General features: G+C 51.5%; 1 protein-coding gene and 1 long non-coding RNA gene across 6 annotated transcripts in view; both read right to left on the bottom strand.

The window, feature by feature from the left end:
* Positions 1-1,877: 1,877 nt before the first annotated feature.
* On the bottom strand, positions 1,878-2,998 carry LOC308593176. The gene is made up of 2 exons (XR_014010815.1): positions 2,766-2,998; positions 1,878-2,269 (listed from the first exon to the last, which is right to left on the bottom strand). It is a non-coding gene; the product is annotated as an uncharacterized lncRNA (long non-coding RNA).
* A 4,380-nt stretch (positions 2,999-7,378) lies between these two features.
* Positions 7,379-21,503, bottom strand: part of GPT (glutamic--pyruvic transaminase) — a 34,258-nt gene continuing 20,133 nt past the window's right edge. For all 5 annotated transcript variants that reach the window (XM_081204729.1, XM_081204727.1, XM_081204726.1 and 2 more), the window contains 10 exons: positions 19,080-19,169; positions 17,814-17,922; positions 16,506-16,639; positions 16,115-16,358; positions 15,215-15,294; positions 13,831-13,967; positions 13,448-13,622; positions 11,135-11,290; positions 9,701-9,813; positions 7,379-7,665 (listed from right to left, as the gene is read on the bottom strand). In XM_081204729.1, coding sequence (XP_081060855.1) covers positions 7,524-7,665; positions 9,701-9,813; positions 11,135-11,290; positions 13,448-13,622; positions 13,831-13,967; positions 15,215-15,294; positions 16,115-16,358; positions 16,506-16,639; positions 17,814-17,922; positions 19,080-19,169 — 1,380 coding nt within the window. In that variant the 3' untranslated portion in view covers positions 7,379-7,523. The remainder of the gene's footprint in view (positions 7,666-9,700; positions 9,814-11,134; positions 11,291-13,447; positions 13,623-13,830; positions 13,968-15,214; positions 15,295-16,114; positions 16,359-16,505; positions 16,640-17,813; positions 17,923-19,079; positions 19,170-21,503) is intronic.

The following is a 21,503-nucleotide window of genomic DNA, read 5'->3' as shown; positions in this document are numbered from 1 at the left end:
AAGGTCATCCTGGGAGTGCCCCGGGACAGCCAGAAAAGGAATGGGGAAGCTGGAGGCAGGGAAAGGGAAGTAGGAGAAGGGGAAAGTGGATCAGTATCAAACCACAATTATCAGCTGGTCAACGTGTGTCAGGTCAGGCATAGTCTCAACGAGAAATGTGTACATAGTTATTCCCCATATATTCAGTCAACGTTTTCCAGTCTTCTTCAAACATATGTTCTTCTTGTTCTCTTCTTCTATATGTTAAGTTGACAGAATATGCGCAGCTTGCAGACTTAACATATGGAACAGTGTGGACACAGCAGCCATGTCACATTGCCTGCTGGGCACCTTTGGACAGAGTTAACAGAGAGCTTGCCCACTGCAGATTTGAAGCGGCTGATGTCTCGTTGTGCAGCATCCAGACAACATCCTCTTCATCCAAGTGGCAGCCCAGAGCTCCCCACACACCAGATTCATATGTAGTCCCTTTGTGCAGAACATGCTCTTGCACAAAACAGCCAAACAACAACAACTACAACATTTTTGCTCTTGCAGGCACAACAGGCAGGGAAGGAAAAGAAGTAATAGACTTTCATCCTGCTTGGAGCGATAGATTCATCTCTCCCCCCCCCCCCCGAATGCCTTTTCATACAAGGAAACAGTTGCCCATGTCTGCATGAATGCCCTGGTGCGGACACCAGTGGTGCAGTGTGGGGGCCACAGGGGCTGTTGCCCTGGGAGCAAAATTGTTAGGGGCGCAAAATTTCAACACTCGGTGCTGCCTCAATACAGCGGCGCCCTTCTGTCGCTGGGCTCTGTTAAATACAGATTCTCTGTGCAAACCAAGAAGGGACCTGTCCAGACAGCAGAATGGCTCTTCTTAACTCTGTGTCTGCAATCCCCTGGATGAGACCGACTTGAATGCGCATGAATACTCCATCCATCACCCTCACCCTCCCTCCGCACAGCCCCAGGTGCTTCCAACCCACACAGCTCCACCTCTTCTTCTTTCCTCTCAGCTGCCATCTTAACTGGACGGCACCTGCGCTATGGAACTCCCTGCCTCTTGACTGTACTCTTTTTGATGCATGCTGAAAATTTTAAACTTTTTAAAAACAAGCCAGCCCAGATGTTTCAAACGTTTGTGTGTTTTCGTATAGTTTTTAGTTTTATCAGTTTTATGCTTCGAATATTTTTAAAAGTTTGGGGGTTTGCAGTTTTTACTAACAATCTTATTGTTTTCTTTTCTTTGTCAACTGCTTTGGGGTTTTTTTTTTACAATTACCGTATTTTTTGCTCTATAAGACTCACTTTTCCCCTCCTAAAAAGTAAGGGGAAATGTGTGTGCGTCTTATGGAGCGAATGCAGGCTGCGCAGCTATCCCAGAAGCCAGAACAGCAAGAGGGATCGCTGCTTTCACTGCGCAGCGATCCCTCTTGCTCTTCTGGCTTCTGAGATTCAGAATATTTTTTTCCTTGTTTTCCTCCTCCAAAAACTAGGTGCGTCTTGTGGTCTGGTGAGTCTTATAGAGCGAAAAATGCGGTGAGTGGTGCATAAATGTTAGGAAATAAATCAATAAATATTCTGTCTTAAAATATTGCAGTTGCTTTTACCCTGGCCTCATTTGGGGTGAGAGACACTCCTCTTTTCTGCTTTTCTTTTTATAGGAAGTGATAAATGCTGAGTTCATACAGCGCTCAGAGACGGTGGCCCAATTTCTTCTGAAAACGACTGAAATATCCACAGGTATTGGGAAATGGCTGCTTCTATCGCTCCTTTACGTTTCGGGGTGTTCAAAAACACACACACATTCCACAGAATAACATAGCGGGTGTTCTGTCTGGAGATTCCGCTCTCTTTCTGGATAGTATTAACAAAACTCCACAAAGCCCTTGTACATAGATTTATTGAAGATAATCAAGGCAGATGTAGAAATATTGCTCACATTCCGATAGGCTGTTCTACGGCCCTGAATGAAGATGGCTAGAAGCTTTTCATGAAGTTCTCTGTGGAGCTCTGTAAGGAGTGATCCCGCTGGCTGTCCTGGCTTATGGGATTCCGAATTTTTTAATTTCTGTTTTCCTCTTCCAAAAACTAGGTGAATCTTATGGACTGGTGCATCTTATGGAGCGAAAAATACGGTATATCAACTTTTCTCAACTGGCACGTTGAGTGAGCTCTGCCCTATTGCCATAGCTATAATAAACGCTGGGTCCCTAAATCTGGACGCTGGACTTGGAAATAGTTTCCTTGCTTCTGTAGTTTATTCAAAAAGTGGTTGTTCCGGCTTGATGGGAGAGGAAATGGAAAAAATAGACCAAAGATTATTTATGTATGCTATGACTGCTGCTAGAACCTTGTTAGCCCAAAAATGGAAAGTACAGGAACTAGCAACAGTGGAGGAGTGGCAGACGAAGGTGGTCGAATTAGCGGAACTGCGGAATTAGCAAATCTGACCTACAGGATCAGAATCCAGGAGGAAACAAAGTTCCGAAGAGAGTGGAGTAAATTTGTGGACTATATAAGTAATAACCGTAGAAGTCTGAAGACTCTAGTAGGGCTGAAATAAATCTTATGACGTGGTTGGGAAATTATTACGAAACTGTGGAAAGGGAATTGGAGTAAGAGAACCTGCTGGAGGGAGGGAGGGAAGTCAGTGATCGGCAGATCATTGAGAAAGAAAGTGGGTATATGATTATGGAGCATTATTGTATTTGGTTTGTTTATGTGAAATGAAAAATCAATAAAAAGCATTTAAAAAACAAAACAAAAGGTTTCCTCACCTGGGAAACGAACAACGTGGCACACAGGTGAATTCTTACCACACCTTGGGTTCCATGACAGAAGAAAGATGGAATGTGTTAGGGAAAAACAGAATGTATTTCTGTCTTCTTCTTCCCAGTATAAGCTGTGCCATCAATTTAAGCCACTTACATATCCGATAAAGGGACGTAGGTGGCGCTGTGGGTTAAACCACAGAGCCTAGGGCTTGCCGATCAGAAGGTTGGCGGTTCGAATCCCTTATGACTGTTAGTATCTCAGCTCACAGTCAGAGGTAACTGGCCTCCCCCAGGCAAACGAGCTGGATACTTGATGACCTCTCCGCTGCGACTCCCGGCAGGCAAGGTCATAACTCCGGCGATTCTCCTCATTAGTTGTGAGGAAAACACACCCTCTGCTTCTCTGCTTCTCTCTCCCTCCCTGCATTCTCCCAGGGAGGGGAAATGAGACAGACAGGAGTTCTATTTACATGTTTTATTCCTGTCATTCAGCAGTACATAGAAAACGTGACTGCACCCTTCAGACTCAATCAGAAGAGTCACTACTCCTCCCCCTGTACTTCCAGCACAGGTCACATGACACTCTGAGCTAACATCCGGTGCTCAATACAGAGAATAGACTCCACCTTTTCTCCAACAGCACATCTGCAAAACACAACATCCTGTTTTGCATTCCAGCCATCTGGAGCTGGCTTTTGCATTGCTGCTTTTTCCCAACAATGACGGGGTGAGATCCCGTTGTTCAGTCCCAGCTCCTGCCAACCTAGCAGTGGAAAGTCGAATCCTGACCGAATGGGGGACTTAGATTTCTGTCTGCCTGAATCTCGAACGCTGCTACGCCACTCCCTTGTACCCCAGTTAACTAACAACGAATACTGGGAACTCTTCATTCAAGACAAAAACCTACACCGAATTGGATCAGCAGCCGTCACCCTCGACCATCCTTACTACCGCCTCAACTGTAAGAACGGAACTTACTTCCTCTATGGCAACGGAGAACTACTGAGGAAACCCAATTGGACCGAGGTCGAGAGAGGGGGATCCGCTCAATCCTACACCGACTCAACGGACCCCTCCGACAACTTGATCTTCGGGTTCCAATGCCTCCTCATGACCCCAGAACCCCAAAAACCCCAACTTCAAGGACTTTGCCTAAGGAGGTTCTGCTGCCTCTGGAACCTCGGAGTCACCCACGACTGGAGAGGAGCGGAATACCTAGAAGGTTGGTACCATCCAGTACATCCCTTGCGCTCCCCCACGTGGGATAATGTTGGGCCCCTGAGGTGTGGGGGCATAGCCAAAGACAGGCGACTCCTCAATACCACCGACCCACTTCACCCACTCGGCACGGCTCCCCGTCAGCTCGGCACTGACCCTTCCCTCCCGGGAGAAGACCTCCTCTCCTCCTGGGAACAGAACTCCTACATCAAGCTCCTTAGCCAGGTGGCTAAGGAGGCGTCCTACCCAGAATGCTGGATCTGCGCTCATGCACCCAGTCACCTCCAACAAAGTCTCCCCCTTGTTCCGGTCCCGGTAACCATAGAACAGTTCCGTTCTGGGGATGTCGCTTCCTGGAATCTAACCGCATGGAACTTGACGCACCAGTACCTTTACCTCACTGGCCCTACCAAGGGACCTCTTTGCCGAACCTTCACCGGAGAAGGTACTTTCATCGGGTCCAGTACCTGCACCTCCAACTTAGAACTTTTACCCACCGCTCAGGTCGCTGTCACTGATACGACTGGGTCCCGAGTCTTCCGAAATCTTACTCTCGCCTGGGCCACAGTTGTCGGACACCCTCCAACCTGGCAACCTCAACACACTGACTCCCTGCTACTACAAGCTTTCGCCTCAGGGAGAATGGAGTCTTATCTCAGCAGCTTATTTTGGGTATGTGGCCACCGCGCATATACCTGGGTGAGCCCACATATGTCAGGGTCCTGCTTCGTAGGGTACATCGTCCCCGGCATCAGAGTTGTCCCGCATCTGCCCCCGGGAGGCAGAGGAACAAAAGGGAACAAAAGGGACTGTCAGACCTATCCGACGCCGCTGCAAATGGAGAGACTGTAGGCTGAGCACTTTTCCCCGCATACGGCGCCGGCTCAAACCATGTGGATATTCTCCAGCTCACTGACATCCTCCTTAAATTCATGCAGGAGGCGACCCAGATCACAGACTCTCTCATGTCGGAACTATCCAAGGTAAGACAGTTGAGCTTACAGACTAGGATTGCGACAGACTTCATTTTGTCCAGTCAAGGAGGCACCTGTGCATTAATAGGCGCAGAATGCTGCACGTATGTGACTGATCAATCCTTGAACATAACCGGGCATCTTAACAATATCCACGAGCTGGCAGGGAGGTTGAATGATATTCAGCATGAGGGACTCTCCGATGTGGACTTGTGGGGATGGTTGCCCAAACTAGGATGGCTCCGGCAGTTGTTGAAAGCTGTGCTCTTTACCGCCCTTATTGTTATTCTCTGTATCTCTATTTTCTGCTGTGCTATACGCTGCATCCCCCCTTGCTGCTCTCTCCTTCACTGCCTGACCCCTCCTGTCACATTTCCCCTTAGAGCATACTCTCGCTCCCAAAACACTCCAACCTTCCCAGAATACATACGGATGAGGCACTTGGGAGAAGGGGAATACGAGATCACCGAACTCTAGGATGCGGAGAAAGGATTTGCAAGTTCTTACAGAACTTTAACGCAAATCTATCTCCGAATGGGGGACTGATACGGAGGAAGGAGGAGGGGGGGGCATACTATCCTCTACTGCCACTGGGTCCGAGGCGATGACCTCCATAGAACCTGCCCCACAATGTCTCACAAGCACCACACTTTCCCCAGACCCCAATGAAACGCTTCTTTCCCTTCCTTTCTACGAGCGAAATAAGCTCAGATATATTTCCGTATTTCTCTGCTATGCCTATTCACGCTCCATACCTATAATGAGTAGACCATGTATTGCTGTATCCCCGCCTATTCCTATGCCCGCGCTTTAGCCAATCAGGACAATGCATTCCCTTTGCAGAACTAGCTCAGCTAGCTCTTGCACGCCTCATTTAACCCCTTGACAAGCCGATGACGGCCCCCCACGGCGAGAACAATTGAACTGAAACCAGCGACCTCGTAAAACTGTCAAAATCTTGCTACAATGTATCTATTCTTGCTACAATGTATCTATTGATACACATTTCACCGGCAAAGGACTGAAACCTTCGAAAATTAATATAAAATCAACCATAACTCCGATTTCCCTCATCTTGGCACTGTTCGATTCAGCCTCCCCCGGACTCCATGATGCTGCCCCTGGCTCCATAATCCCCAAAGCGGCAGGTCACGTACTCAGGAAGACCCTAATCCTGTCAGATCGTTCTGCCGAGCCCTTCCTCCGGGCAATGCCAGGTGGCAGACGATGCATATCTGGACTATTGTTTCATCATCACCGGTACTCAGGAAGTGTTTATCTTTGCATATCTCTCACTCTGCATACTTCCCCTCTCTTCTCTGAAATGCTAATCCACGAAGTCCCACCTTTCTGTAACATATTCATGATGTGATCCAAGGAAACCCAACCCTCCCATAATGTATTGATGACGTTTCCTGCAATGTATCATGGGGCGTGGAGGGAACTTTTAAAGGTCTATGTCACCCCATTCTCGGGGTTCAATCCCACCTTGAACCTGTTGCGCAATAAACTTCGGATCTCCTTATCTTGCTCCCGTGTCCGGCTGAACTTATTTTTTCCGCTAGGACCCGCGGACTTAGTCCGACGAGCTGGGTGGCAGGGCAACTCCGCACCCGGGATTTTTCCGTAACAATACCGACCTATACCTGGAGGTCACAGGGTGTGTTTTTGTGTACATTTCTCATCACTTTCCTAATCACAAAAGACTTTTTAAAAGTTGATTTGTTGCGCTTGGGCAGACCTCAGTAAATGCCCAGCCCGCTCTTGAATCCCTTCTGCAGAAACCCCACTGACTGAGCATTGGTTCCACTTTGTCTGCCCCAGGCTTGCAGGGAAGTTAAATGATGTTGCACCAAGCAAGGCTTCTCCCACGCTCCACACCATTTCCCCACCACTTCCCTTCCTGCAAAAAGACAAGCTATTCTTGGGAGGGCAGAAGCACCAAATCCGCTCCAGTTTTACAACCAGGATTTGCCGGCACAGGACTGAATCCCACCCTAAAATGGCAGCAGTCTGGAAAGCCCCCCAGTGACAGTCTGGAGGCGGCTCTGGTTTATCATGGGGGCTTTAATAGACCCTCAGCTATCCCACCCCCCTCAGTTCACAGAGGGAATTGTGTCAGGTCTACATCAGGGCTCAAAGTCCAGGCAAAGGTGACTTTGTGGGGCTTGACACCTGCCCCACTGCTCATTCTGCTCACCCCAGAGACACCCCACTGCCGCCCCTTCTCTGCCACCCACCCTCTTGTCCATCTGGAGGGAAGAGGAGCCAGACTGGGAAGCTGCGAAGGCTCTTCTCTCTGAGGAGGCATGGCAGAGATGGCATCGTGAGCCAAGGGAAAGGGGGTACCAAGTCCCTGGGAGCCGAGACAGGGTTGTGCCCATTCCCCCTCCCAGTACACTGAGGCCTTGTCTATGGGAACGAGCTATTAAGAGGGGCTCTGAAGTGCGGCAGAGGCTGCTCTCTGGAAAGCAGAGTTGATCCCAGTTCCAGACCGTGCCTTCTGGGCCGGGAGTCCCACTGGCAGGGGCATGAAGGCAGGGAGGAGATTCGGGCAAGAGCCCCCACCCTATTGCCCCTGCTTCTCTGCTGTCTTCTGGCTGCTGCGCAGCAGCTGGAGCTGAGAATATTCCTGGGTGAATTTGGCGTGGAACTGGCTCATCTTCTGCAAGACAACCTTCAGCTTCTCCAGGGGTGGCAGGATGGTCATTCTGGGGCAGAGCAAGGGCGAGAAAGGAGAGGTTCAGAGAAGAAGAAGAGTTAGAAGAGGAGTTTGGATTTGATATCCCACTTTATCACTACCCAAAGGAGTCTCAAAAGCGGCTAACATTCTCCTTTCCCTTCCTCCCCCACAACAAACACCTTGTGAGGTAGGTCAGGCTGAGAGACTTCAGAGAAGTGTGACTGGCCCAAGGTCACCCAGCAGCTGCATGCAGGCCCAGACGGAGGGGGGGGGCATACGGGCCACTTGGCCCGGGCCTCCGATTCCAAAGGGGGCCTCGGTCAGCATATTTATCTATATTTTCCATTTTGTCTTTATAATGCAGATACAGTTCGAGCTTTGAAATAAAATTATTTGTCAGCATAACTTTTCTGAAAATTATTTATATATATGAAATATACTCGGAGTCGAGAGTGGATTTCATGCTCTTTATTCAGCTCATAGTGGTGAGGAGGAATAGAAGTTCCCCCAGAATGTCTGCTTTATATACATTATTTACACGGTTGGCCCCACGTGATTGGCTAATTGCGGGATTCACCTGTAGGCCAATCAGCTTGCGGATTCAGTTCCACCTGGAGCTGGATTGGGTGGCTCCTGTGGGCCAATCATACTGCTGCATTCTGAATCCTATTCTTCTAGGACCAATCATACTGCTGCATTCTGGATCCCATTGTTCTAGGACCAATCAGACTGCTGCATTCTGGATCCTATTGTTCTAGGACCAATCAGACTGCTGCATTCTGGATCCTATTGCTCTAGGACCAATCAGACTGCTGCATTCTGGATCCCATTGTTCTAGGACCAATCAGACTGCTACATTTTGGATCCTATTCAACTCAGTACATAACAATATACTTATTTATAGGACTTCAGTTATCCCCAAGGTAAAAAAGGGGGGGCACATTATCTACCTGGCCTGGGCCTCTGCAAGGCCCTGGCTGCATGTGGCGGAGCGGGGAAGCTCTTAACCACTACACCACCCTGGCTCATGGGACTGCAGAGCTGGAAGAGACTCAAGGAGCACAGTGTCTGCCCATCCCCTGACAAAGGCAACCCTCTCGTTCTCATGTGCAAGCAAGACTGGGACCTGTCAGCAGGACCTGACCACTGGAGCCTTCCAGCAACTGGGACTCAGAAGCCTGGCTGTCTTTGACTGTGGAGGCAGAAACATTGCCATCAGGGCTCATAGCCACCAGTAGCCCTCTCCTCCTCCTCCATGAATGTGTCCAATCCTCTTTCAAAGGAGGGGACCAGGTGCGCAGCCTGGGTGTCATTCTGGACTCACAGCTGTCCATGGAGGCGCAGGTCAATTCTGTGTCCAGGGCAACTGTTTACCAGCTCCATCTGGTACGCAGGATGAGACCCTACCTGCCCCCAGACTGTCTTGCCAGAATGGTACATGCTCTGGTTATCTCCCGCTTGGACTACTGCCATGCGTTCTAAGTGGGGCTACCTTTGAAGGTGACCCAGAAACTACAATTAATCCAGAACGCAGCACCTAGACTGGTGACTGGGAGCGGCCACCAAGACCACATAACACCGGTCTTGAAAGACCTACATTGGCTCCCAGTACATTTCTGAGCACAATTCAAAGTGTTGGTGCTGACCTTGAAAGCCCGAAACAGCCTTGGTCCAGTAGACCTGAAAGAGCGTCTCCACCCCCATTGTTCAGCCCAGACACTGAGGTCTAGCTCCAAGGGCCACTCTGGGCGGCTTCCAACAAGGATTAAAAATACATCAAAATGTCACACATTAAAAACTTCCCTGAACAGGGCTGCCTTCAGATGTCTTCTAAAAGTCAGAAAGTTGTTTTTCTCTTTGACAACTGGTGGGAGGGCATTCCACCACCGAGAAGGCCCTCTGCCTGATTCCCTGTAACTTGGCTTCTCGCAGGGAAGGAACCACCAGAAGGCGCTTGGTGCTGGACCTCAGTGTCCAGGCAGAACGATGGGGGTGAGAGCCTGAGACCCCACCTGGAGTCCCAGGAATGGAGAGAGACCACAGGGAACCAAGAGGGTCTTTACCTTAAGTGAAAGGTCCCTTCCTTCTGGCCAAAGCCACTCCCTGGCACAACACAGATGCCCGTCTCCTCCAGAAGCTTCAGGCAGAAGAACATGTCTGGCGCCTGGCCCAGGGCCTGGGAGAAGGGAAGGGGGAGAGAAGAGCTAGTGGCATGGAGATGCTTTGGGGGGGGGCTGGGAGATGGGAGCCAGTCCATGTTCTGGAGAGGTGGAAATGGGATTCTACCCGCTTGGAAGCTGGTGGAGCTCAGTGCCCTGGAGATGGGCAGCCAAGTTCTGGAAGGGGAGTCCCAGGCAGGACAAAGAATCAAAGACACACAACTTCCAAAAAGGTACCTGGTCAACCCAAGCCCATGGTGAGGCTCATGGAACAACAAGAAGAAATGTCTCCAGGCCTGTCCTGTGGAAATCTCGGCCCTTAGAGATTCAGGAGACATCTTCTATTCTGCCAGGCTTAGGCTGGCAATTGAGAAGCCACCCTGCCACAATTCTTAAATGATGCATGGTTTACCGTATTTTTCGCCCTATAAGACGCACTTTTTCCCCTCCAAAAATGAAGGGGAAATGTGTGTGCGTCCTATGGGGCGAATGCAGGCTTTCGCTGAAGCCTGGAGAGCGAGAGGGGTCGGTGCGCACTGACCCCTCTCGCTCTCCAGGCTTCAGGAAGCTATCTGCAAGTCTTGCAAGCCCGGAGGGATGTCCCGCAGGCTCGCAAGGCTTGTGGGCAGCAGCCTGCAGCCCCACAAGCTCGGGGGATAGGGGGATGGCGGAGCGCCGCCACCCTGCTATTCCCCGACCTGATCTGGAGGCTGGCGGGGGGGAGAAGCAAGCTTGCTGCTCCCCCCGCCAGCCCCACAAGCTCGGGGGATAGGGAGATGGCGGAGCGCTGCCACCCCGCTATTCCCCGACCTGATCTGGAGGCTGGGGGGGGGAGAAGCAAGCTTGCTTCTCCCCCCGCCAGCCCCACAAACTCGGGGGACAGCGGGGCAAGCTGTCCCTGAAGGCAGAAGAGGGAGACGGAGCGCTCCGTCTCCCTCTTCTAGCTTGGGGATGGCTGCGCAAACCTGGGGGGGAAATAAAAAAATTTCCCTTGATTTCCCCCCCAAAAAACTAGGTGCGTCCTATGGGCCGGTGCGTCCTATAGGACGAAAAATACGGTAACCTCTTTGCTGTTTTATTGCATGAATTTATGTTTTTATGGCTGCCAACCGCTTTAATATATCTTTTAAAGTGATGCGGCGATATGCAAATATTTGCATGAATGCAACAAAAGCAATGAAATGTTTTGTGGCAAAGAGATCCTTCCGGCTGGAGAGGCCGGGGCTCAAACTTGCAGCCTTCTTCTGCACACATAGCATCTGTCCTGCCCCTGAGTCCTGGCCCCTCCCTGGAAAAAGGATACTGGAGTTGAAGCCCCAGGTGGAGGTGTGGCCTTACCTGTGCCTCTTGCACAGCCTGGGGTGGGAGATGAATTCGGGGGAAGGCATACATGGCCCCCTGCACGGGGTTGCAGCGGATCCCGGGCGCTCGGTTCAAGGTCTCTTCCGTGAGCTGCGCCTTCTGGGCCAGAGAGCTCAGCACGGCCTGCTTTTCCTGCGTCGTGAGGAGGAAGAGAGACCCTCCAGGTCAGAGGGTGGAGGAAAGGAACCAGGAAGGGGCCATGAATGGCCACAATTCATCTCTCACCCCTACAGGCCCAAATAGGGACACAGGTGGCACTGTGGTCTAAACCAGTGACGGAGGAACTCTCTTTGGTACCTGGGGCGGGACACACCACCCAGTGGCGCACACGCGACGTCTATACGGAGTGCGCATGCGCGGCAGCCTGTACAGTCACCGTGTGAGAGGCAGCCTATACAAACTCCCGTATGGACGGCGCACGAGCAGCGCCAATACTGACTGCACACACCCTCGGATGCTGCACAGCTGGGGGGAGGCAGGGGCCATCTTGTCACACACACACCTCCAGAGTGGCACCTGGGGCGACCCGCCCCCTCCACCCCCCACTACGTACGCGCCTAGTCTAAACCACTTTCTTGGGCTCCATGATCATTGCAGATGGTGACAGCAGCCACGGAATTAAAAGACGCCTGCTTCTTGGGAGAAAATCAATGACAAACCTAGACAGCATCTTTAAAAGCAGAGGCATCACCTTGCCAACAAAGGTCTGTATAGTTCAAGCTCTGGTTTTCCCGGTAGTGATGTATGGAAGAGAGAGCTGGACTATCAAGAAGGCTGATCGCCGAAGAATGGATGCTTTTGAATTCTGGTGCTGGAGGAGACTCTTGAGAGTCCCATGGACTGCAAGAAGATCCAACCTCTCCATTCTGAAGGAAATCAGCCCTGAGTGCTCACTGGAAGGACAGATCCTGAAGCTAAGGCTCCAAGACTTTGGCCACCTCATGAGAAGAGAAGACTCCCTGGAAAAGACCCTGATGTTCGGAAAGATGGAGGGCACAAGGAGGAGGGGACGACAGAGATGGTGGGACAGTGTTCTCGAAGCTACCAGCATGAGTTTGACCAAACTGCAGGAGGCAATGGAAGACAGGAGAGCCTGGCGTGCTCTGATCCAGGGGGTCACGAAGAGGCGGACACAACTAAATGACTAAACAACAACAAAGTCTAAACCACTGAGCCTCTTGGGCTTCCTGATCGGAAGGTTGGTGGTTTGAATCCCCACAACAGAATGAGCTCCCATTACTCTGTCCCAGCTCCTGCCAACCTAGCAGTTCCAAAGCACACCAGTGCAAGTAGATAAATAGATACGGCTGCAGCGGGAAGGTAAACGGCATTTCCGTGCGCTCTGGCTTCCATCACGGTGTTCCGTTGTGCCAGAAGCGGTTTAGTCCTGCTGGCCACATGACATGGAAAGATGTCTGTGGACAAACGCTGGCTCCCTCGGCCTGAAAGCGAGATGAGCGCCACAACCCCAGAGTCGACTTTGACTGGACTTAACTGTCCAGGGGTCCTTTGCCTTTTACCTGCTGGCGCAAATACATCTCCATGCAGGTGACTTGGCAAAATGGGAGAGTGCCTTAGACTGATGTGACCTCACCTCTCTACTTGCCAACCAGTGATGGGGGGGGGGGCGAGTGCTTGTTCACCACTAGCACAACTCAGCTGGCATTCAGCTAATCCACCAGCTTTTCAAAATCCCGATAGTCATTTACACCTCCACTGCCCCCTGCTGCCCACTTGCCTCTTAGTGCACCCCAACCCAGGAATCACCAGCAGGGGGCACTACCCCCCACTTAGGGAACCACAGTTCTAAAGGCATGACAATATTGGCAGTTTCTATTGCCGAAGAATGGATGCTTTTGAATTATGATGCTGGAGGAGACTCTGGAGAGTCCCATGGACTGCAAGAAGATCAAACCTCTCTATTCTTAGGTAAATCAGCCCTGAGTGTTCACTAGAAGGACAGATCCTGAAGCTGAGGCTCCAAGACTTTGGCCACCTCAGGAGAAGAGAAGACTCCCTGGAAAAGACCCTGATGTTGGGGAAGATGGAGGGCGCAAGGAGAAGGGGACGACAGAGGACCAGATGGTGGGACAGTGTTCTCGAAGCTACCAGCATGAGTCTGACCAAACTGCAGGAGGCAGTGGAAGACAGGAGTGCCTGGCGTGCTCTGGTCCAGGGGGTCACGAAGAGGCGGACACGACTAAACGACTAAACAACAATTTGTTATTGGCGGTGATCCCAAAATTCCCCAGTTCCTCTCAATGCACCGCCAGCCCCCGTTTTACTCACCTGGCTGAACTGTTGGTAGGAAGGGTCTCCAGGCTGAGGCTGATTCACAACAACATCCAGGAGGATCTGCCCAGTCACTGGCGGGCAGAGGCGCACAGAGACGAGTTTGCTCAGCTGCTGCTGCACTAAGGGATCCATGTTAATCACCTCCATGTAACCACCTCGGAAGCCGCACCTGACAACATAAGGAAGTGGGCAAAATTGTGCAGTAAGATTGGCCAGACTGTAAATATTAAAATATCCACCCGACTCTTCCTGGCTGCATTAGGCATATTAGGCAGGAGATTTTAAGCCAGGGAAGAAGCCAGACTCTCTCCTCTTTCCATTTCACAGGAGGCAGAAGAGGCTATCCCCCAGGCAGTGCAGCAGAAGAGGCTACTCACTCGCCCATGAAGCCCTTGGAGATGGAGTGGAAGGAGGCCAGCTCCACGCTGCCCGAATACTTGGGCCCCATCTCAAAGAGCACCTTCTTGAAGGAGTGGAACTGGGATCCCTCGGCGTAAACGTTGTCCTGGTAGACCTTGGGGACGGAAGGGGCACAGGGTTGGCGCGCAAGCATCAATGATAATAATGGGCGGCTTCCAACAGAACACTAAAATACAATAACCTATTAAACATTAAAAGCTTCCCTAAACATGGCTGTTTAGCTTCTGTTCCACAGTGCGGGCGCCACCACCAAGAAGGCCCTCTGCCTGGTTCCCTGTAACTTGGCTTCTCGCAGCGAGAGAACCGCCAGAAGGCCCTCGGTGCTGGACCTCAGAGTCCGGACAGAACGATGGGGGTGGAGACGCTCCTTCAGATCTACTGGACCGAGGCCATTTAGGGCTTTCAAGGTCAGCACCAACACTTTGAATTGTGCTCGGAAACGTATTGGGAGCCAGTGTAGGTCTTTCAAGACTGGTGTTATGTGGTCTCGGCGGCCGCTCCCAGTCACCAGTCTCACTGCTGCATTCTGGATTAGTTGTAGTTTCTGGGTCACCTTCAAAGGTAGCCCCACATAGAGCTCATTGCAGTACTCCAAGCGGGAGATAACCAGAGCATGCACCACTCTGGCGAGACAGTCTGGGGGCAGGGAGGGTCTCATCCTGCATACCAGATGGAGCTGGTAGACAGCCGTCCCGGACACAGAATTGACCTGAGCCTCCAAAATGACTCCCAGGCCACGCACCTGGTCCTTCAGGGGCACAGTCACCCCATTCAGGACCAGGGAGTCCCCCACACCCACCCACACCCCTGTTTTGCTCATTGTTTGAATATTGTTAATGTCATTTGCTACCATTTATGGGGCTGGTGGCTTGCTCTTATTTTCCCGTAAGTTGTATGTTATATGAAATAGCAATGTGTTATATGATTCCTCCCAGTTCTGTTCCCCCATGTTATCATGTTTACGAATATATTTTGGGGACCTTTGGGGGACGAGCAACTACGAAGTTAAATAAGTAAGCGAGTGAGTAAGTAAATGAGGCCAAGGGGCCAAGAGGAAAGGGGGGGGTCTCTAAGGCACTGACACAGTTTCCAGGACATTTGGAGCAAGGAGTCTTGATGAACCAGAGTACAGATGTTCTGCCTTGGCCTCTCTCATTCCAGCCCATTTCCCAGAAGAGAGACCACCTGACCTTGGCCCAATGAGGCCTGGATGCTGGATCAGGCCCACCTAGTCTAGCATCCTGTCCTCCCAGTGCCTCTGTTGCGAAACCCGCAAGTGGGACCAGCAACTGGTGTGCAGAAGCACCGCTGCCTTTGATTGTGAGGGTCCCAAAGTCTCACCTCATCAGCCATGAGGAAGAGCTGTTCCTCCCAGGCAAAGCGGATGACGTCTTCGATGCGCTGGCGACTCTGGACCTGCCCTGAGGCGGGAGAAGAGGAGACAAAGAGAGGTTTGCAGGGGGAGATGCTCTGCTCTCCACTGGGTGCCATACTGTGATAGGAATTTTGAGGTCTTAGATACATGTTAAATGTTCCTAAGTGTACCAACCAAGCACGTACATAGATCAACACAGGAAGGCCAACCTGGAACCATTTTGATTCCCAAATGTTTTCTCTGCAAGGTCAAAGGAAAATGGAAAAGCCTCCCCATTGTCTTTTCCTTCACAAATCCTGTCTTAAGGGCACATTTAAGATACGAATAGGGTGTGAGCCTGTGACCTGGCTCAGGAACTAAGTATTGATCATTACAAAAGACTGGCCAAGCTTCCCAGGCAATCCAAGTGACCATTAAACAGGTACCCTGTCAGACGAGATAAACAAGGCACTCAGATTTCTGCTGTAGACCACCTTTTCTGTGATGTAGGTATGATGTATCTGGGGGTGGTCTTGGGTTACACCCTTTCTGTGATGCATGTATGATGTATGGAGGGGTGGTCTTGAGCTCCAGGGCAGGGAATTTAAAATATCTATATAAGGCCTTGTGCACCATTGTTCTGGGTTCTCCTCCCTCCTGCGTGTGGGGAGTGAGGACCCTGTTGCAACAGATCAATAAAGATCAGGCTTACTAGCAATATTCTCTGGTTGGCCTCTGTTATTTTCTTCTACCGACAGGGAACCTGCGTAAGGACTCTATATGGGCTCTTGTATACCCCATAAGGGGGAAAGGGCAGATTTTTGTTTACAACAATACAGCCCAAGGCTGCCCCTGCAGCTGGGGTACCCTGAGCTTCGGGGACCTACCGGTGGGGTTGCCCGGGTTGATGATGCAGAGGGCACGGGGCTGGCAGTGCTGGCGAGCCTCTTTCAGAGCCCTCCGCAGCTCCCCAATGTCCAGCGCCCAGCATTTGTCCTCGTCCAGGTAGTAGTTGATCTGCATGGCGTTGAGTTCGGCCAAAGCGGCGGAGTAAAGCGGGTATTGGGGAATGGGGATCATCACCCCCGTACGGGAGCGCCCCTCCCCTGAGACCAGCAGCTTCAGGATCGTCTAAGGGGCAGACCAAGAGGGAGTCTCAGCGGCGGTGGTGGTGGTGGGGTTGATGGAGCAGCCCCGATCCTGCAACCAAACCTCGCCACCCCACTTCATGCCCTCGCCCACTCTCTAGCCCCAAGCAAGAGCTGCGCCCCCCCATACCACAATCGCATCGCTGGCGCCTGTAGACAGGAAGATGTTTTCCGCCCTGGAGGGGATTCCGCCGTCCCGACGCTCAATGAAGTGAGCCACATCCTGGCGGATGAGCTCAATGCCAGGGCTGGAACTGTAGGCACCTGAAGGTGGGAGAGAGAGGAGGAGAGAAGGAACTTGTTATGTACTGAGTTGAATAGGATCCAAAAGGCAGCAGTCTGATTGGTCCACAGGAGCCACCCAATCCAGCTCCAGGTGGAAGTGAATCCACAACCTGATTGGCCTTCAGGTGAATCCCGGAATTAGCCAATCACGTGGGGCCCATTGTGTAAATAATGTACCGTATTTTTTGCACGATAACACTCACTTTTTTCCCCCTAGAAAGTAAGGGGAAATGTCTGTGCGTGTTATGGAGGGAATGCCTACGAGTGGCATGCCTACGGATTTTCTTCCTCTAAAAACTACGTGCGTGTTATGGTCGGGTGCGTGTTATAGAGCGAAAAATACGGTATATAAAGCAGACATCCTGGGGGAACTTCCATTCCTCCTCACCACTATGAGCTGAATAAAGAGCATGAAATCCACTCTCGACTCCGAGTATATTTCAGAACTCCTGGACCAGCGGATCTGGAATTTGTGACAAGGTGGAATATGTATGTGTGTGTGTGTCTTAAAATATTCAAAACTCAAAAGAGGCGTTATTGGTTTTTGTTATTGGTTTGGTTTGTTATTGTTCCTATTATGTATTTTGTGTTTTCGTTTTGCATTTCTATGCCGCGAACGGCCCTGAAATCTTTGAAGGGTGCTATGCAGATTTAATAAGAAATAACATTAGATCAAATCTGATCATAGCCCAAGCAGGTAATGTGTGAAGAGGTTGCATGGCGATACTGAAAAATATTTGCACTGTGCAATGACGACACCACAAGCCCTCACTGTTTGTGCAAATCTGTAAAAATGGCATGAATTGTTCCCATTTCACAGATGGGGAGCTAATGACTTGCATAGGGTCCTTTCTCTGGAGGCCAGGCTCTCCATCCCCTCTGGGAACTGGCCACGCAGGATGCACCCTGCAGTAAGTGCCAACCCCTGCAGTGTGGCGTTTTGTCACCCCCTCCGGGATGACCCCTGAGGCGGACCAAACCCCCCGCACTCCCCCTTCCTACGCCTCTGAGTCCAAACACTTGGAGGCCCAGAGAGGCCCCAAGCGGCTCTTCTGTGGGATGGAGGTGTTTCAGCAAGGGGGAGGAAGGGGCACTTGGACCTTGGCACCCGCCCCCAGGAAAGGATGCTAGAGGAAGGGCAAAGGGGGCTCACCGATGCTGTGCCCCCCACACGCCGCCAGCAGCCTCCGGGCCTTCTCCTTTGCATCCTCAGGAAAGTTGGGGTCCTTCAAGAGGTCCGGGAACATGCAGAGGGCGCTGACCTGCCAGGAGAGAGCAAAGCTGAGAAACAGCCTCCGTGGTCCCCAAACCCCGTCCCATTTCAGTCTAGTCAGCTGCACCCTCTCAGTCAGACTTGTGCCAAGCAGGTGCCCTCTGGGTCTTTGGACTACAACTCCCACCATCCCCCATTAATCCAATTGGATTAGTGGAAACTCAGGGGACTCAAATCTCCCCACCACCCCAGCCACTTTCCCCCTAAGCTTTTAACAAAGGCGAAATTTTTCCATCTCCGCCAAGCTAAGCAGTTGGCTCCTTACCTCTCTCGCCCTGACCTAGCCATTGTGATCCACGCGAAGGTCACCTCCAGACTGGATTATTGTAACTCACTCTACGTGGGGCTGCCCTTGAGACTGACCCAGAAACTCCAGCAGGTGCAGAATGCTGCAACGAGACTCCTTACAAGGTCCTCTCTGCGGGATCACATTCACCCAGTGCTATACCAGCTGCACTGGCTCCCAGTGGAGTACAGGATCAGGTTCAAGGTGCTGGTTTTAACGTTTAAAGCCCTATACGGCCTAGGACCCTCGTATCTACGGGACCACCTCTCCTGGTATGTCCCACGGAGGACCTTACGGTCTTCAAACAAAGACATCTTGGAGGTCCCGGGCCACAGGGAGGTTAGGCTGACCTCAACCAGAGACAGGGCTTTTTCGGCTGTGGCCCCGATCTGGTGGAACGCTCTGTCCCAAGAGACCAGGGCCCTGAGGGACTTGACATCTTTCCGCAGGGCCTGCAAGACGGAGCCGTTCCACCAGGCCTTTGGCCAAGGCACAGCCTGACCCCCTCCTTTGGTAATCCTCACAGAACTCTAGCCCAATGGTTGCCATTAATCTGATTTGAACTGATTTTATAATGAACTGATTTTAAAATGTTGTATCATTTTACTGTTGTTAGCCGCTCTGAGCCCGGCTTCAGCTGGGGAGAGCAGGATATAAATTATTATTATTATTATTATTATTATTATTATTATTATTATTATTATTAACAGTTCTGGGCCAGGCAGAAATCCAACAGGTCTGGCCTCCTGGTCCTCCCCTCCCCTTCCCACCCAGGGCTCTCTCTGGGGTTCCATCCCCTGCGTCCCTGACCTCAGCCCACCTGTGGCTGCCCCCCTCGCCACCCTCCCCTCGGACCGTACCTGGCGGAGGAAGGTGATGGGTTTCTGCCCCATTGCCTGGGCATCGCCGATGTTGGCTCTGATCACCTCCGTGAAGGGCTTCTTCGCCCCCTGCAAAGAGGAGAAGACGTGTGGGTGTGGATTTTGGCACAGGGGGCAGCCCTTGACCAGCGCCACCAATTCCGCCCCACCCCAGAGTCAGCCGCGCATCAGCACCAAAGAGATCTTATCACACACACACACACACAAATAAATCTATGGTGTGGCAGCTTTTATAATATTTTGTGCAGTTCTGGTCACCTCCGATCAAAAAGGAAATTATAGTGACATAAAGGTAAGGGGACCCCTGACCATTAGGTCCAGTCGTGGCCGACTCTGGGGTTGCGGCGCTCATCTCACTTTATTGGCCGAGGGAGCCGGCGTTTGTCTGCAGACAGCTTCCGGGTCATGTGGCCAGCATGACTAAGCTGCTTTTGGCAAACCAGAGCAGCGCACAGAAACGCCGTTTACCTTCCCACCGGATCCCACCAGATTGGTACCTATTTATCTACTTGCACTTTTGAGGTGCTTTCAAACTGCTAGGTTGGCAGGAGCAGGGCCAAGCAACGGGAGCTCACCCTGTCGCGGGGATTTGAACCGCCGCCCTTCTGATCGGCAAGTCCTAGCCTCTGTGGTTTAACCCACAGTGCCACCCACGTCCTTTTCCTTAGTTATTACAGTGAAATACTTTTGAGGCAGCAAAAGCTTTCCTTTTCTCCAGAAAACAAGTCCCACCGGAGAACCGCAGTTGGCAGCCTCAGTGAGGAGCATCTCTCTCCAAAACCAGGAGAGCGTCCTCTGCTTGGCTGGACGCCTGGAGCCTCCTTGGGGCTGAGGAACGGCAGCCCCCCTTCCTCACCCAAAAGGCTCCTTTTGTGCTTCCCCCGCCAGAGGGTGTCGAGCCAAGAGGAAGAGCGAGGATCCCCATTCAGAGTCACGCACCGTGCAGGTTGCCATGGCAGTGGGACAATACGCTGGGTGACCGCTCTCCTGCCCCAGCCAGCACAGTCCTGGCACATGGAGGAGGACGTGAGAGTCTTCAGGGGAAGGGGGACGCCAGCCAGGGGGGAGCGGACAAGGCTGTTGTGATGCCAGGAACAGAGAAGGATGCCCCCAGGGAAGAGACCCTTCCAGCAACTCAGAATATAAGTAGAGTCTGCAGGATCAGGCCAAAGGAGGCCCGGCTAGTCCCGGTGGCTCCTGGTGGCGTATCTGGTCAGGTTCAAGGTGCTGGTCTTGACCTTTAAAGCCCTTTGTGGCTTAGGGCCCTCATATCTATAGGACCGCCTCTCCTGGTCTGCCCCGCAGAGTACTTTAAGGTCCATGAATAACCATAGTTTAGAGGTCCCTAAGGAAGTCAGATTATCCTCCACCAGGACCAGGGCCTTCTCAGTGATGGCTCCGACCTGGTGGAATGCTCTGTCCCAGGAGACCAGGGCCCTGCAGGATTTAACCTCCTTCTGCATGGACTGTAAGACAGAGCTATTCCGCCTGGCCTTTAATTTGAATTCAGCCTAATCTTTTATTCCCCTTCCTTCCTTCCCTCCCCCTCCCCTTTTATGAAGATCACCCGCTCTGAGACCCCACAGCTAATTCTCCCCTGGTCTCCTCGCTGGTCCAAGTAGGGCCAATTCAGCCAGCTAGCCCTGGGGATTATCTAATATTTATTAGATGGATTTCCCCTAAATTGATTTCTGAACTTTGAATTTTATTGTTATTCATGTTTTTATACTGTATTTTATGCTGCTTTTACAATTAAGTGTTTTAAATTTGTTGTTAGCTGCCCTGAGCCCGGTTTTTGAACCGGGAAGGGTGGGGTATAAATAAAAAATTATTATTATTATTATTATTAGTCACAGTGGAGCACCAGATGCCCCAAAGGGAATCCCGCAAGCCAGGATCTGAGCACAAGAGAAATATTCTCTCCTCCTGAATACTCCAGCACCTGGGATTCAGAAGCATCCCTGACTCCACCTGCAGAGGCAGAGAGACTCAAATCTTTTAGTGTGGCACCAGCTACACTTTGGAACTCCCTGCCAATTGACGTCAGGCAGGTTCCTTTGCTGTCCTCTTTTTGGCACCTGCGGACGCGGGTGGCGCAGTGGGTTAAACCACACAGCCTAGGGCTTGCTGATCAGAAGGTCGGCGGTTCGAATCCCCGCGACAGGGTGAGCTCCCGTTGCTCAGTCCCTGCTCCTGCCCACCTAGCAGTTCAAAAGCGTGTCAAAGTGCAAGTAGATAAATAGGTACTGCTCCGGCGGGAAGGTAAACGGCGTTTCCGTCCGCTGCTCTGGTTCGCCAGAAGCAGCTTAGTCATGCTGGCCACATGACCCGGAAGCTGTACAAAGCGTGATTAGCGCCACAACCCCAGAGTCGGTCACGACTGGACCTAATGGTCAGGGGTCC

Source organism: Podarcis bocagei (genome assembly GCF_964188305.1).
Source record: "Podarcis bocagei genome assembly, chromosome: 8".
Lineage (NCBI taxonomy): Eukaryota > Metazoa > Chordata > Lepidosauria > Squamata > Lacertidae > Podarcis > Podarcis bocagei.
This window is presented reverse-complemented; position numbering and strand designations above follow the sequence as displayed.